Raw genomic sequence first — 18,317 nt, forward strand, 5'->3', positions numbered from 1 at the left:
ACATTTGAATATTAGCTATTCACACTCAATTGTAAGGCTGATCTCTACAACCACGCTTACAACAGCACCGGCCATCCCAGTCAGAAAGCCCCAGGCATGCCCATGTATTCCTCAACTTGCTGCCAGGATCAAAACCACAAGCATCCTGGCGCATTCACAACAAATAAAAATCTGCCACAGTCTCCAGAGAGAGAGTTGTGTTTTGTGCTGTATCTGCTTGGCAACAAAATAAGAGAAACCGCAATGTTTAATAATACGCTCCCAGTATCTGCTGTGTTTCACAGCTGTGGGTGGCTGTGCCCACAGACACACACCGCTGAAGAGAAAGTGTCCCCATACAACACACTGTATCGGTTGGTGCCTGCACAGAAGAAATTTTCAACTGGTGCTCAGAGCTTCATGCTATGAGACCACAATGTTATTTTTAGTTAGAGATCCTTCAGAAAGACTCTCTGGGCAGTGAAGCCTGTGCTCACGCTGCTTAATGCACAGACAGGAGAACAGGGTGCGCCTGGAAATCTGTACAAGGTTGATGTCTCATTTATGTCTCGTGTAGCGCTGCCAAGCACAGTTTAAAAGGGGGCTAGGTTCCTCCTAAGACTCATATGGATCTGCTGCACCACAGTCATTTTGATCCCAGTCTTCTGGCAATGGATGTCTGCCATAATATCCTACATTTTTTATGTTCCTAAACTTAACTTTTGGAAATGCAGCACAGGACTAGCTCTCTGTTCTCCTGTTAGTCTGTTTTGGTCAGGCGTAGTCCCTTCTGAGTTAAAAGTACACATTTGCACAGTGAATGCACTGAGAAAAAGGAATCACCCTCATGCTCTTGGTCTCACCCTAAGTGGTCGGGACACAGTCAGCGATGCTCGGGGTACATGATTCATCCCAATCATAAACTCCCCAGTACAACCTTTCCTCATGGCAAACAAGCAACAACAAGCCAATGTTTTAGAAAACGGTACGAATCACAAGCTAGTTTTAAGAGCATGAACTACATATCACTATTTCAATGAAAATCATTCTACATATAAATCCCTAGCTCTGAAGAAACACACACAAATATGCAAGACACATGTAGACACTCCTGTCATTTTTCTACCTATCTAAGGGGAAAAGAAAGGAGAAGAAGTATTTTAAATAAGTAGGATTAAACAATGCCTCAGTATTCATAGTCCTAGTCCTCACCGTGATCCCTAATCAGCTGTGGCAGTAACATGGTTCACCACTTTTTATTTTTGGAGTCTGTGTATTTTAGAGCTATTCATTATAAAAAAATCATCATCTCACTTGATATTGCATTTCCAAATTATTTTTTTAACTCATACCAAATTCAATTCAAATCAATAGCATTTTATGATAATGATTATATGGATAATTTAGCACATACGTGGTTAACCTTGAATAGTCCCATTGATTTCAATAGAGTAAAAACTACTGATTCAGGCTTTGGGAAAATGCAGTTTTTCCTTGGATCACCCTTTTTTACTATTGAACCAATGTAATATTTGAGGTTTTGTTGTTATAGTGATAGCAAAAATGTCAGATAAGCACATTTTAAAAACAGAAATACATTTGAGAGAAAACCTGAGTGGCTCCTTTATTTGGAGAAAGGAAGATAAGCAAAGCAAGTTATAGTTCAAAATCTACTTTTATGTATAAAGTGAATATCTAATTCCACTTAAGAATCGGTAAAGGCTTGTTTTGGTGTTTAAATAGCAGGCTGTCAGCTCTGTTTAAACATGTTGACTTGCTCTCCTCTGTTTTCATGAAAGACCTGGCAAAAGTTAAAAGTCGTATTTCGTTCAGTATGACAGAAGGAGCTGAGCGTTAGTGAAACCTGGTTTTAGCTGCTGGAATATTTATGCCTGCACAGCGCGCTCATCTACCGACTACCCAGCCCTTGTGCAGATCCAAACCAAAAGCATTTGAGCCTAACCTGTGCCATACATGCAAGCCTGTGGTTCTGGGGCAAACAGCAGGGGAGCACCAAACTCCCACTTGTCTTCAAAGGGTCTCCCTGCCTGAGAGTCCCCTGCTCCTCCCGGGGATGCCTCTTAGTTGTCTTTAACTCAGAAACATCAGAACATCCCCCAGGAAGCACAGCACTCTGACTAAGCTGTTATTTGATGAGACAGGGAGAAGGGTTTAGTTTTGCCGCATGGAGGATGCCAAGAAGAGGAGGGCACAGGGCTGTGGCTTCCCGCTACCGCTGCTGGCATGGGCTATAGACTGCAGGGTGTGCGGGGGGAGCCAGGACCACCCTCTGCACCAGGGGAGCTGCACAGGGTGGGACAGCCTGATGCCAGGATAGTAAAGGAATGACAGATGTGGCTGGCAAGATGAATTTCCCCTCCAGCGCACATACCCCACATATCACTAGTCAAGGAGGTGGTTTGATGCAGAGTTAACATGTTAAGGACCAGCGGGCTTGTCTTACATATGACATGCTTAGATTTGTATCAGCAGACAAAATTGCAAACTGATTTTCTCCACAAAGTAAGTTTTTGACAGATTTTACGCATGCTGCATAAAAAAACTACTTTGAGGTAAATGAAAGCCATGTGCAGTCACCTGTGGAAGGCTAATGTTTACCGTGTTACAGAACAGCCAAGTGACACACAGTACATGACAGCTCCTGAAGACCAAGGCACAGTGACTATATATAGGGCAAAAACATGTTTTAAATCTATTTTAAATTTCTAACACCACAAGCAAATACCATTTGCTTCTAGGAGTGTTGTCCTAGTGGAATATGGGCCCACAGAATATGGATTGGTTTACCACACTTCAAATTCCCCTTTTCTGGTGAGAAAGCTGCAACCAAAATATCTGACATACCCTTAAATTGTCCTGTTTAAGCAATGTTTGTTATTACCCTCACTCATAATACATAGGTCATCCATACATGAAACACAATGTTTAAAAAGTTGCAAAACTTCAGTTAAAGCATGTAAGACCAATTCTTTTTAATGATTAAAAAAAAAATATTTATGAGTTTGGAACTCAGCTTGGGCTTTCCACCAAGCACCCAGACTTAACTTATTCCAATTTAACTTAATCCATCTCTGCCAGTGTCCTCTGCCATAATGCAGAGGTCTCATGACCTGAAAATGGCAGGTCCCCTCCCTGCCGCCCGTGCCTCTCAGCTATTGCCTACGTGGGGCATGTCATTTCTTAGAAGCCCCAAACGTGCATCGTCTCTCTCACAGAAAGACCTAAAATGACAAGTCATGTCAGTTCCTGCTGCCCTTCCCCAGGTCTTCACTGACCACCCAGGTCCTGTATGCAAAGCATACCACAGACATTTATTTTTCCTACCTGTATATACAGAGGTAGCAAAAGGTTTCTTTTCTCTAATTTCTGAACTTCCAATATATTTTCATATATGTGGAAGTTTCTTTTGAGGGACTTCACTACTTGAAGAAAATTGGGATGTCAGAGCCAAACTCTCAGTCCCTTTGACAGTCTGGGCCTCCTTGGGCAAGGCCCTCCATTAAACCATCACACATGCTGACTCCTCTGCAGCAAAAAGAATGCAGACAGTAACAGTCCTTCTGCTACTTTTTGCATAAATGCATGCTCAATAAATGTGCTGCATCACCTGTAGCACACTTTTCATATGAAACAAGTGTACATTGGAGCGCCACCAGTCAAGAGGAAATGCCTGACCTTTCTCAATGACTATACAACACTTGGTTTCAATATTAAACTGTTTTCTGGACTGACTTCCTACAGATACAGCTCCTCTTTTCCAAAAAGCATTATATTTACTGAGTCATCCCGCTCTTCTGAAGCCAAGAAGCATGTACGCATGCAAGGATTTCACTGGTGTTTGTGGTGGTGAGGGGGGAACGTGGACACACATTGCCTGTGTTGCCATCACATGCTGGCCGGCTGCAAGCTCTACTTGCTGCTTTTGTACTGCACGGGAAAGGGCTGGCACAAGTGTCTAAAATATTCTGCCACCACTTGTGTTTTAAGTCTATTTGCTTCCCATGCATTAGTGGCTTCTTGGTGTTTGGGTTCCTCCAGGGGCTTCAGGAGAACTGGAGAGAAGGAGACCAGCAGGTGGAGGAGGTGGTTAGTTACCTCACCTTTGGGCAGAAACCACTGACTTTGGTGAGGACTCATTGGTACACTGAGTGAGGAGAGGGGCCTGAGGGCCCCCTTCTGCTCATCCCTGTGAGGAACAGAAATGCCAGGTGATGCTTGAGGGACTGCAGAAGATGCATGGCTGTGGAGATTGCTCAGGGAGAGACTGAGGGACTGAGGGGAGAAAAAAGAGAGGAAAAAAGGAACGATGAGGGAAGTGACATATCTGGGATTCTGCTCAGGTTAGATAAAATCATGTAGTTTTATTTATTTCTTAGAAGGGGAATGAAAGGAACAAAACACAAAAAGTTTCAAGACTATGACTGAGCTGCGCAAGGTTGAACTGGGACAGCTGAGCAGATGGAGTGACAAAAAAACCGTGTACTTCCAGGACAGTCTTGGAGTCACTTGGCAGTGTGAAAAAAGCAAAGGATGAATGGTGGAAATCACTGGGAAACCTGAAGCACCTGAGATACAACTGCAGGGTATGGTGAGGACCTGTTTGGGAGCCAAGGAAGTTATTGAAGAACATAGGGAAAAGGGTAGGAGCAATGGGCCCAGTTGTGGCTGAGGAGAGGGGAGGACGGGAGAGAAATTAAAAAAAAAAACAACAACAACCGAAATGGCAAAGGGGACACACTGCCAGGAGTGGGGAAAACAGGATACAAGATGAAGATTTGGGAGACCAAAAGATGCTGAGAGCTGTGCAGGCATCAGGAAGGTGATGCTGTGGCCTGGAGCAGGGTGACAGGTGAGACCTGCTGGAGGAGGCTGCCAGAGCCTGCACATGAGATGGATGAGAGGGGAGAAAGGGGCAGGGGGGCAGCAAGCTGGGGCAGCCAGCTGAGGGAAGGCATGCTGCTTCCTGGCACAAAGAGGCAGCAGAGGGGCAGCTGGACAGGGGGAAGAAGAAAGCTTAGCTCAGGGAATACAAGAGAGACTCAGTAAACTTCACATTTCTGTTAACTGACAACAGGAAAATTGGTGGGAAAGTACTTTACAAAGTCAAACATTTGTGTGTGTATGTGTTACCTTTGTGTGTGGACTGAAGGGCACCGGCGAGACCTGTGGAAGGACTGGTTCTCTCTCTTTGAAACTTTCTGTACGTAACCAAAGTTGACACTTCAGTTTTATTGAATATAGCAAATACTTGGGTGCTTGACAGGGAGGATAATGAAGGCTTTTAGGGCATCCAAAACTGGCTTATGTTGCAATTCCCTACCAGCACATTCTTCCAGAAAACTGAAGAAGGAGCTGAGCCGGGCACCTTACTGGCACTGAGATGCACCCAGGGAGCCCCGTGTGCTGGCAGGTCCTGACCTGCGCACCCTCATCCTCTCATGGTTTTCGTGCCAGTTGTCAGCTGCTCTGCTTGGTTTAGCTACCCATTGCCTTCATGGTCGCTAACCTTCAGCAATTCTCTCACTTGCCATCCTGTGCTTTTCACTTCCATCATCAAACACATTGACCTCCCCTCTTCTTCTGTTTCCTAATGTCTTCTTTCTGTCTCTTTCCCAACTGTCTCTGATCTCAGATCCCAGTTTTGCTGCTCCAACTTTCTGCATCTATAAAGCCCTTGTACAGATACCTCAGCTCACTTCTCCCCCTACTGCAACTCTCCACCAGGCAAGCCATGTGGTAGGTGTGCACATCCAACAAATTTATGTTTCTGAGAAGCGACTGGCACTTCTCTGCATCTGTGAGGTGCTCCTGAGAGTTCGGGTACCTGCAGGTACCTCCCAAAGCGTTCTGCACCTCTTCTGCTCCTGTGCCCCCTCCTGCCAGGCACAGCCCTATGCAGTCTGCTTCTCCCCCTGACTCTCCCCCCACCCGTGACTGAACCTCAGGGGGACCCTGCCTGAGTCCTACCCAACACTTCCACCTGCTCCTTCCCAGTCATCCCTGTGTGGACGTGCTCTGTTGACCATTTTCCCCTTCTCTCTTCCCAGAAAGGGCATACTAACAGGGAGGGACATGATGGGAGGACAGAGGGAGGCGGTAAGAAGAGCTGTTTGCAGTCATCCCTGTTTTGCTGAGTTTCACACAAGCCTGGCTATCATTTCCATTTACAGCACACTGCAAGCTCAAGCCACTCCTGTAACTGCTAACTGGTTTTCCCCTGCCAGCATCAGAGGCTAAATATAAGCCCGTGGAGCTGGCCCTGCATCCCTGCCCGTATCTGGCAGTGCCTGGCATTCAACCATGATTTCACAGAGCCGATGCTTTTCACGAACTTGGCAGCTGAAGAGAGCTGCCTCTCCCCACATAAACTGTAGGAGTTTCTGAAGGAATAGGAAACAGATTGCTAGTTTTCTCTTCAGTGCAAAGGGCAATGTTGCAATTTCCTTTTAGGTCCCTAAGTTAAATGTTGTGCTCCACGTCTGGGAAATAAAAAAAGTCATGCCAAAAACTTCTTCAGCCAGTGCTGCTTATTGTCCAGTGATTTGTTTTGTAACACTCCAGGCTTTTTGAGGAAACTGGTATTTTTGAAGGATTGGCAGTTATTAAACAGCATTTAATGCATAAGGGAAACTTATGATGGATATGTTAGCATCTGTGCCAGACCAAACATCTGTAGGTTTTAATGGAGCAGGCAATAGAAAATCAGAATTTTAATTCTGATTTTCAGCTGACACTGTAAGTCAGCTATTTTAAATTCAACCAAACTGGAGAATTTAATTTTTTGGTTCTTAGGGTCAAAAATGAATATCCTTAGTTCAGCAAAGTGTTCCACATGAACTAGACATGTGAATAATCTTGTCCTTAAATTACCTGTTTACACACTGATAAATGTGGATGATAGTTTTCAACAGCCACGGAGGCATATGCTAATTCAAAATATGCCCAGATGAACGGTGGGAGCCTGCCAAGTTTCATAGGTTTTAGGCTTCACTTTCACATTAGAAGTACCTGCATAAATCCAGAGCTGAAGAAAAAAAATTACCAGTTTGACATGACACGATATCCCTAGAGAAAAGAGCAGCTGCAGCCAGCTTGCCCTTCTTTGCTAGCTTGTCCCCGTGCAGCCCCTCTGCAGGGGCTCCAGCCATCGCCACGCATGCCCCGCTGCTGTGCACTCACAGCTGGACCTCTGGGCACCGAAGGGGACCTCTGCTCTTTTGGTTCCTGCTGGGGCAGGAGGTCTCTGGGAACATCTCTCCTGGCTTCAGTTTTTGGCATTCAGTTTTTGCCAGGGAGGGCTAAAAGGAAACCTGCCGCAACATAAAAACCATCACGGTAGTAACATACTTCAGACTGTATGTGTATAGTCATCAATGACTGAGTTATTCTGACTTAATGAGTTACCTTTCACGAGCTAGGTTACAGTAACCTGCCTTAATTAAAGAATAAAACAAATTAGAATAAACTACCATGAAGGTGATTAAAACCAAAGCACAATGTGGTTAAAACAGAATGTCATATTTTAACAGGTGGGGTAGGCAAAAGATGTTCCTGCCTACACTTACGCAACCTGAGCTTAAGAGTGCAACTTGGAAAGCCACGGTAATTTACTAACTTCAGATTGTCCTATTGACGCAAAAGCTAAGGATTCAACACCTACAGAGGCTGGTACCCTTCACTATAGCTTGTTTGTTCTTGGAAATGGCTGATGCAGAAGGGATATCACAGAAAATGGGATGAATGAAATCCAGTATTACAGAGCATGTTGAACGGAGTATTTTGCAGACACACTGTCTAAATCATTAGAATGGGCTTCTGACTGGATAAACTGAACTACTCAGAAAGTAATTCCTGAAAATATGAAAAAGTGGGTAATCGCAAAACATGGCTGACCAACTTCAGTTATTGCACCTTGGAAGGGCAGTGATGGTCTCAGGATGAACTTAAAGAAGAGGAGAAATGGTGTGAGATAAACAAGCTATATTTCAGCAAGGACAAGGGCAAACTTCTACATGCTGGTTGGAATAACTGATTGTGCAAACAGGGTAGAAAGTGACATGAAGGATCTGTGAATTACCACATGCCACCAATCAAATGCCAACCATTTCATACTACTGAGAAAAAAATGAATGTCATATGGGGATGTATGAACAGGATTGCCATATGTAAGACGTGTGAAATCATCCTCGTACTCTACTGGCTGCTGAAAGCCTCAGCCTGTATCCTGCACCCGGATTTAGGCACTGCACTCCACAGAAGATGTGGAGCGGCTAAAAGCAAGAAGACTGCTGGAAGTCTGGTAAGCACAGTATGAGGAGACCTGGGATGATAGGCAAGAGAGAATGGTCCCAAACATGCAAAGAAAAAGAAAATAAATTGCTTTCCAGATGCAGTGGATAAACAAGGAGGACTGCTGAGTTGCAGAAGGGGAATTCAGGTTAGACAAAATGCAGATGCCGTAGTGGTAGTGCAGCGAAACGCAGGGGGAAGTGGCCCAAGGAGGAGACAAAGTGCATGGTGAGAAGTATCTGTTAAGAAAGACATAACCTTGCCCTGCCGCAGAGGGCAGATGATGTCTGGAGACTGTGTCCCCCCGGCTCTGTAATGCTGACAACAGGCTAAAAATCCTCAGCTGTTATAAACTGGGGAACTTCATTAATGATTTATACCAGTAAAGGGGCCTTGCCTGAAATGTGTCCAGTGCAATCATTTTTCCTAATTTTTGCTTTTAGCCATGAGATTATGAGTAATAGCTACCGGGCTACACTGTTAGCCAGAAATCCTTTAGCTTTCTAAAGGTCAGTTAATCTATGATCTAATCTGATGGTCACTGAAATTAAGTGGAAGCAGTTCAGCAGGCTATAATGGAGAGTGGTTTGTGTCTCTAGCCTTCAGATACCTTGAGTTAAACGACCCTTTATAAGCAAAACAGCATGTAGGCATGAAATAAATTTTGAAATGCATGCTGAATCTTTCTGTTATACTGCAGGGAAAAAAAGGAAACCCTGCCTTTCTAGCTATCTGCCGGTTTAAAACAGTTCTCATCAGAAACTACAGAATGTCTTTAGTGCCTGCTGTTCACCTGTATCACCTGTTGATATTCCTGTCCCTCGGGAGAGATTTTATGCAGCTGGGGAAGCAGGCTAGATTCACATGAACTTGGCTGCTGTCTTGACTTGTTCACAGTGAGAGCTGAGCTGCATATTTGAAATTTACTCCATTTAAGAGGGGAATACTTCAACTAAGCAAGACCAAAAAAAACCCCAGAATAAAAAAGGCAAAGAAAAGCAGAGTTGGCCATACAGCTCAGCAGTTAAAGAAGCACTAAACTCTTCACAGTTATCCGTGAGTTTTCAAGGATTTCAAGTCTCAGCGTAGTCACTATTAGTGAATTAAAGATCTGAAAGGTTGTCCCAGTGAGCAGATGCTTTGATCCCTAAACACAGCTGACATTTCATATTTTTGAGTCGCTCTCCCCAGGTACTTTCATTTCATATGACTGGACTTTAGACTGATTTTCAACTACTCCTACAACACACCTGGAAATACCCTCCTATGTAATACTGTATGTAATATACACTACTTAGTGTGAGGAATTACATTTTATAACACATGCACAGGCATAAAAACCAACAAAAGAAACCAAAGACTCAAGTCAGAAAGCTAGCCTTCTTTTGACTCTGACTTTCTTGTGCTGCATTTCCTCTAGATTATGATACAGTTTAATTTTCATGGATGTCATCTGAAAATGAGAGCCGAAGTAATGTAGCTGAATTCTCTTTGTCACTGAATATATTCTGTATGTTAACTGGTAGTGCGATGCACTGAAGCATAGTCTTTAATTAAAGTGCCACAATACCACAGCTACAGTACGCGCATGGCGTAGGAACCCGGTGCTGGATGTAAAAATAGCTGTGCTGAAACATGTCATATCACTACACGATGTTACCAAGTCAGGGGAGACAATCTTACACTTGAAACCTGAAGTATTACCGAGCACTGATTTTCAGCAGGGGAAGCTGTGATCAAATCAATGCATGTATTCTTCTCCACAAATGAATAATGGTGTGAATGAGGACATATTAAACACCTACAGCGCACAAAGCTTTTCACACTGGTTATGAACCAAACACAAACAAACAGGCTGTGAACTCTCCAGAGCTCTCATTTTGTCTCCATGAAGTCCTGCCTGTTTGGATACAATGCACGGCATCCCCACAAACTTCCTGGTGCCAGCATGAGAAGGCACTGATTTCGGTCGGGAGCAAGCTGACCGCCCTTCTCTCTTCCTCTTTCCTACTCTTGAGGAAAATAAAACAAAACTACCCTGTACCTGTACCCCACAGTGAGTGAAGGCGGTATGAAAACCAGAGAGATGAAGACGCCTCTGCTGGCACCAGAGCCTGGGACCAGCTGATGCCACTTCCCTCTGCAGCCCTCCGCTGCAGGATGCGCTGGTGCTAACCGGACAGGTCCATTCCTCACCGGGGGAGGCAAATCTATCCATTCCAGGGCTGTGAAACCCTACCTACGCTTACTCAGCCAACACAGGGGCTTCAACAGAAACACAACCCAGAACTGACCACTGCCCTTATCCCATGGACAGACATCTGCCAAGCCAGGACAGCACCGCTCTGCTCTCTGAAGGAACCAGCACTCTCCAAATGCCCAAAGCACGCAGCCCCTTTGACTTGCTGGCACAGCTGACGCTGGCACTGCTTCATGGGGACCTCTGCAAAGGGTTCCCTTCAGGCTGGACACCAAAACCAGAATCAAACATCCACAGAAAAGCAGCAGCTGGGCTCCCCCTCTGCACAAGGCATGGCATTTGCACATCCTTGTTCCTTGCTACCGAGCAGGCACCACATCCTATGGCAGGGTGCTACACCACACCAGAGCCCCAGGCATGATTTTAATGTCCTGGCACGGTACAAACAGTTTAGGAGAAGAGGCTGTGTGGATTTGGCACAGGGCAGCATTGCAGGGAGGAGGCACTGGGAGCCATGCAGTGATGGTTCTCTGCCTGCTGGGAAATGCGTCAGGGAGGCACAAACACACAAAAGAGAGAGGAGATAGGAGATAGTTACCTAACATGACGAAGGGGATTCCCAGGAAGGTGGAATTGTATTTCCCACCAGTGAGATTGATGATCCCAGCTGCAGTCAGGGTGGCAAGGGTCACGGTCAGCAATCCCAGCAGGCCAAGCCAGGGTTTGCTGCGGACACAATCCTGCATGGAGCAGCAAAGAATGGCCAAGGTGACCACAAGGACCAAGCTTGTGATCAGGTAGCGTTCTGACACCCTGCTCGTCTTCTGGAAATCCTCCTTCAGCGAAGAAGAAGTGAAAGGATACATTTTGACTTTCCTGTTGGATTTCTGGAAAAGTTCAACAGTGTCACAAAAAATGGATTCCCATTTCTCTGCCACCATGTCATTCAAGGAGTTGATTGCCTGCAAGTAGTAGGTGAGCTGAATGGCTTCTGCAGACTTCACCCGGTCTTTGCTGTGCACAGTAACCCCACCAAGCTGATGCCCATTATACACTTCCCTGCCATCCTTTAAGTGAGTAATCGGATAAGTGATTGCAAAATTAGTTCGATTAGAAGAACGAGCAGCCTTTAATTCCTCCAGTACATGCACTATGTCGTCCACTATGCATGTCTTGTCATTGTTCAGGATACATATATGGGCAAACGTGTAATTGAAACCAGGTCTTTGAACTTGGATCCTGGTCACAGCAGAGTGCAACTACAAGGGAAAGAGAAATCACACACGTTATTCATCAGTTCATCTTGCACAGTAGCAGCCAGAACAACAGCGGCTCCTCACCTTGGTCCCTTTCCTATTTGATGTAAATAACAACAACAAAATTTCTGGTGACTGCAGTGTTAACAGCAGAATAATTGCAAAAAAAGGAAACATGCATTAAAACAGCAGTATTATTCCCCTACGCCCTTTGCCAGTAACTCGCATCCATGCCATGTGCATATGCCGTTTGGCCTCTCTAAAATAAACAAAACTCAAAAGGCCCAGACCTCCACTTTCAAGTGATCTGGGCGAACATAAAAGGGAGAACTACTGCCTGACAGTGTCTGGGGACACTGTTGTGCTCGGGTTTGCAGAATTACTCTCTCGACAGACAGACTTCAGGTACAGGAGGAAGAAGAGCAACGTGACCAGGGGTGCCACCTGTGCAGGATGTGCAGGCAGCCTGGGGACTAGCACTCACTTGGAGTAAAGGGCCAACCACAGCTGCACGTCTTAAGTGCAAAGGCTGTCAGCATAGCAGGAATAAGATAGCTGGCAATAATTAATTTTTTCCTCTTTTCCCTTCCTTTTTTCCCCCATCACATCCTCAGCAAGTCTAAGAGTGGGAAGCAATGGCAGAGACTGCCACGGGTTTTCTCTTTCTCTCTCCGAGACGTTCTGTTAATCAGTAAAGCCGCCTAATTTTAGGGCCTGTGGGTTATTACTACTTATTGCTTGGTCTAGCAGATCTTAGTGCAGTCTCCTTTGTTAAGTTGTTTTGCATCTTCTGAAATTTGACATGCCTGAGTTCTGGCCCAATGTGCATTCAGTTATTTTTGACCATCAGAAAGTCAGAAGAATTACCCTCTCTTCCTGAAAAATCACAGAAAACTTTTGCAACTTTTTCTAAATCTGTTTTAGTCAACACATAAGAAGCAAGGAATTACCCTCTCTTCCTGAAAAATCACAGAAAACTTTTGCAACATTTTCTAAATCTGTTTTAGTCAACACATAAGAAGCAAGAAATCTAAAAGATGGAAAGGGAATAGCCCTAACAGGCTAGGGTTGCAGTATTTTTCAAAAGTAAAATACTGAGTTTGCCAGTGTTGGGAGCCTTAGCAAAGAGCAAGCTGGGTTTTTTGCACATTTTCCTTGCAAAACATGCAGGCCTCCCCCCCCCCCCCCCCCCCCCGCCATCACCATTTAACTCCTTCTGTGCCGCCCTAGCTGTGTAGAGAGTACCAAGACCTTCTGTAAGGATGCTGCTGAGGCCAAGACTATGTTACCCAATGCCAGAAGCCTGAGCAGACTTTTCCTGCAGCTGTGATGTTCTTCACAGCAGGTAGCCACAGAGTTCAGGAAGGGGCTCCCTCTGCTATTTTCTAGGTGGCACAGGGGGTACCCAATATCCCAGAAGCTGGGTGTCCCTGCACACCACTCCATACATGCTTTGTACATGGCTCAGTGAGGTACAGGATTCTCTCGAGGTGTGAGCAGGGAAAAAACAGAGGGGCCTGCACCTTTTGTGCTGCCTGGTCCCAATGAGCCTGTGGATGTGGCAGTCTGTGCAGCCTGGTCACTTGGGTGGCCAGGTCTGCTGCCACTGGGGGAGCAAATCACCCGATCTGCTTTGAGGAACTGCATGGATTTATCCTTTGGTCCCTTTTATACCAAGGGAAATGGTCATAGATGCATTGCAAAGGTGTGAGAAAAGCAGGGTTGATAAAAGAGAAGGAGAAGCCTCCTTCACCTGCAAAGCAGGAGAGCACAGCTCTTCCAGAAAGCCAAAGGCCCAAATTAATGATGACTCCCAACACCTTTTCTTAAAAGGGGGAATATTTATTTTCTGCCTTCACGTTTTGAAGCAACACACAGAGAACTGGCTATGGGGACACGATCCCTTTTTTTTTCTACTTGCATGTGCTGGTTTCTGCTGTAATTCAAACTGGGCAGGAGGCTCTTATGCCCAGTAAAGAGGCTGGGATCAGGTGATATTTAATGGAATTAGCTCCTTTCTGAAGACAAAACAGATTTAAGAAATAGAAGATAGGGTAGATGCCAGCAGCAGAGCTTATATACTTCTTTGGTGGCAATGGTGGCAATGGACAAAATGTCTAATAAACATGGCTAAAATCCCGTGTCTGTTGAAATTAAAGTCATAATGACTTCTGTGTGGTATTTCAGACCTATTTGCAGGAAAAACCCCACATTTATATGATACTATGAATATGACTGGTTTGTGATTACATTGCATAATTTGTGCTGGGTATAAATTTAGTTATGTTGCCTCCGTTCCTCAGGATGATATGACATCATATAGGCAAAGATTACAAAATTCCTATATTATCAACTTGTTCCTCCAGCAGCTTGGGGTTGTATTTTTCCACATTTGAGCATCTGAGTAGTTTTTATTTTTGATAGACCAACAGTTCAATATTGACATTAGAAAGATAGGTTTGAGAAATGAACTGAACTAACAAATCTTTTCACAGGACTGTGAGAACACAATACGTGGCTACGGTGAGAAGCAAAATTCTCTGTTGTGGTGGGAGAACAAATAAGTGTCTGTGCAACAGATCAGGGGCTTTTGCACAACTTTCTTCTAAAACAAAACAAATTAAAAGATTTGCAGGAATGTGCTAAAGGAATGAACCTGTACGGCGAATTCTTCTTTGCAGTTTGTGTCTGCAAAGCTCCACTTTGCAAGAGCTCTTACGGGGTACAAATTCAAATGTTTATCGCTACAGTTTGGGGAAAATGGCCTGATTTACTGAATCAAAGACAGATATTTGATTTTAAATTTTTTACAATTGCAGCTGTATGGTTTGCATTGACAACAGTTGTAAAATCAGATGCCATATAAAGAAGTGCAGCTGAGGACAATTAGGAGCAATAGAAGGAATCTCCTGCCTGTATTAGATTCACAATACAACTCATTCAGAGAGGATCCATCGAGTGACACAATGCAGGAGAAACTAAACTGTGATGCAACTTTTGCCAAACAACGTGTGTTGCTAATTTCCTACCCTGCCTCACTGCTGCATTTGCTTCCTTCTACACCTTAAGCACTTTCTTTTAATATTTAGGTTATAAAATAACTGCATCTGTCACAGCTGTTACTTCATCTTTAGCGAAAGGCTAGAAGCTAAATGTCATGCCTAAAACACTGATTTCTTCTTGGAAATGATCATTTCAGACTGAGGAGCCCATCCTGCAGTGGTGGCCCAGTGCTTCCTGCAATGCTGTGCTGGGCTGGGCCAGGCACCATGTGGGGGGACCTGCTCATCGCACCTCCCAGTGATGGGGTTTGGGAAAGAGAGGGGAGCAGGTAGGCAGCTCTGCGTCCTGGCACATCACAGCAGCCGAGCATGCCCCAGAGCTGGCTGCAAGCTCCAGCAGTTTAGAGCAGCTATGAGACATACTCCGAGCTTTGCCAGTGGCCACAACGTTTGGTCTTGAATTGGAGGCAAACAGCCAAAGAGGAGGAAAACCTGCCATTCCATCCATCCCAGCTAAGTATGCCCAGCACTGCCCCAGCGCACCCAAGGATTGTGGAAAGCCTGACTCAAGATTCATCCTTAAAAGAAACACAGCACTTCACCTGCACTTTGCTTTTTCAGACTAGATCCTAGAAAAAAACCCCTCTGATCCCTCAGCACAGGGCAGGGGTGCGCTGCAGAATGGCTGCAGGCTGTCTCTCCCCCTCTGCTTGCCCACTGTGGTGCACAGGCTGCCACCTCTTCCCTGCTGAGAGCTGCAGTCCCACAGCACCCTCCTCTCTGCTGCCATGCTGGGCACTCAACTGTGGCCACGCAGATTTTTCCAGTTGAATCCAGAGTGCAGACCCATTGTCCGAGGTCACTGACTTCCACAGAGAACAGAAGGTCCAAGAGCTTACAAGGGTATGTCCTACAAGTTTTCAAGGGATTACAGAGTCTGCAATTTGGCTTGCCTATGGTACACCAGGAGATCCCCCAGGAAACTTCAGTTTGTTAACAGGAGATAGTAAAGGCTGTTGTGCGTTGGGGACAACATTAGCAATATGCTAATGCATAATGCACGTTGTGCTCCTCGGTGCAGCAAATTTTAATAGGAAGTAACCATATTCTGAATAAACCTGGCACTAGTACTGGGACAAATGACTGACCACCAGATTCTCATTTATTCATCTGTTTTCTTACCCTAACCGTTCCCATTAGGAGAAAGGGAGATTTAAAGGAATAAAAAAAGCTGAATAAATGTTTTTTCTTGAGGGAGACATGCCCTGCTTGCTCGTCACTTACAGCTTTTTCAGCCAGCTAACAGTGCAAGGAACCAAAAAAGCAGTTTACTGCTGAGATGCCAGAGCACTGCAGCATGAGAACTGCACAGCATCACCTAAGCTCCCTTGCCATGGTGGCACACTGTCCCTGAAAGCGCTCAGGCACAAAGTAATAACTTCCACCTCTCCCTTTCATTGTTGTTTAAACAGCGACCATCACTTGCAATTCCCTTCTCCCTTCTGGAAATGCTGTTCATGTGTGTCCCACACCACTCCAGAGATTTCTAGAACAGCATTTTCTCTTCCTTCTGCCTTTAGTCATTTGCATTTTGTAACATCTTGGTCTTGATCTTTGTTTACTCTAAGTCCTGTGCTCACTGGGTTATTTATTTTAGACAGAGAGGAAAGATGGCTTCAACCGGGAGACAAATCCCTTTCTGCAAATACCTCCAGGTGAGGGCTGTACTGGTCTCATGCCTCCACACCAAGCCACGTTTCAGCCTGTGGCACAGCTGACAGATGAGAGGTGGTGAAATCACGCTGCCCTGCCGGCTGGTTTTGCCCGTGGGCTCAGGAGGCGATGCCAGGAAGCATGAAGCTAAAATCCTTTCACTTAACCCGGGCCTCAGAGAGCTGCGGCTGCAAAGCTTTCTTCAAGCTGTTTTTGGCTGCTGGGCCCCCTACCTCTGCCATCAGCACTGGAAGGCTGGTGCTGGGAGCCAGAGCCCCCGGTAGGCTCTGTTTGGCTGCCTTCGATGGCCAAGCCCCCACACCGGGCTCTACGAGACAGCTCTTCCCCGTACAGAGCTTGGCACAACTTTCAGCAGTGGCAGCAAAGCTGAACCTGAAGGCGAAGGTGTTGTGCTTAGAGATGTATATTCAGGATAGAAAGGAAAGCTTGGTTTTGTTTTTAAGTCCATGCAAAAACCACACGGAGCTACAAACAGGGGTGAAGAAAACCTCCAGCCCCTTTGCTTTGTTGGGAAGTCCTATCTTCAATTCAAAAGAGAGCAGGTATTACTAAAATTTTGTCAATTTAATCAGGTAACAAAAAAGTCTGCAGCCTCCCTGTGAAGTAAACAGATCCCATCCCAGCAGGGAGGGGTTAGAAACTGCTGATTCATTTGCAAAATGGTCCAATCGCAGTAAGACCATGTTACATAACCTGCTACCCCCATCAAAACTACGGGCAAAGGGGATGAGGCACGAGGACCCAGCGACGGCCACTGGTGTCCCACACAGGTCTCGCCATGCTGGCGGCACAGCTTTGCTCCCCAGGAAACTCCATCGTGACAGCGCCAGCAACATGCAACGGGACGCTGCAGTCTTGCCAAGCTCCTATTCCCAGCTCATGGAAAGCCATCCTGACTACTGTGGGAGCTGGATCAGAGTCAAAGCCACCATTTTTAATATTAAGGGTGTGTACAGCTACCTCCTGCTTATCATATATGCATATATATATATATATATATACACATATATATGTATACACACCACAACAATACGCTTGGGTTTGGTGCTGAGCACACCGGGACATCACTCATTGTAAGGACTTGACTGTGCTTTGTTGCTTCACATACAGTTGAATGGCTAACTAGACAAAGCTAGCTAGATACACAGATAGCCTCCTGTACTGCGAGTGATCTGGCATGTTTTAGACATGTTTTACTCACAGGAGTTAGAACTTTGCAACTACTACTTTTTTTGTTGTTGTTGCTATTATTTGACTCTATTTAGTCTTTCAGTCTACATCTGATGGTCCAAATTCAAAATGGGCTTCACTCTAGACAGTGTTGCCAACTCTTACAATTTTTTTTACTGTCATTTTCACCAAGTCAGGTTTTTCTCTGAGCCCTGGAGCCTGAAGTATTAGGATTTTTTTTTTTTAATCTCAGTTTTCAATACAGAAAAAAAAGAAATGTCTGATCTCATGGTTACGGAGAAAACCCTGAGAAGGCTCAAAAATAAACCGAAGAATGAACTCATTATATATTACTGCTTAAAATCTCATAACTGTTTTGTGTTCAAGACTGAAAAACTAGAAAGCAGGATGAAGACAATGATTTTAAATATAGGCTTCATTTTCATATGAGGCTGGTTTACTCTCTTGGTAATTTTTACAGGTAACTTGTGCCAAGGAAAATGAAGAGGAGAAAAAGCCTTTAATGGATAGCTATAAATTTATCCACTTTTTCTATGATTTCAGTAATCTCTGGCATTTCATATCTTTGCAGAGTGCTTTTTTATTCACTTCAAGAGACAGCCTCAGTCAAAATGTAAAAGGGTTATGAGAGGGAAAAGACTTGCA

The 18,317-nt window shown here is 44.9% G+C and overlaps 1 protein-coding gene across 1 annotated transcript in view; it reads right to left on the minus strand.

The window, feature by feature from the left end:
* The window catches only part of PTCHD1 (patched domain containing 1), a 39,224-nt gene that overhangs the window by 13,216 nt on the left and 7,691 nt on the right, over positions 1 to 18,317 (minus strand). The window contains exon 2 of the mRNA XM_037377792.1: positions 11,088 to 11,748. Within this exon, the coding sequence (XP_037233689.1) occupies positions 11,088 to 11,748 (661 nt within the window). The remainder of the gene's footprint in view (positions 1 to 11,087; positions 11,749 to 18,317) is intronic.

This window comes from Falco rusticolus, chromosome 2 (assembly GCF_015220075.1).
Source record: "Falco rusticolus isolate bFalRus1 chromosome 2, bFalRus1.pri, whole genome shotgun sequence".
Taxonomy (NCBI): Eukaryota; Metazoa; Chordata; class Aves; order Falconiformes; family Falconidae; genus Falco; species Falco rusticolus.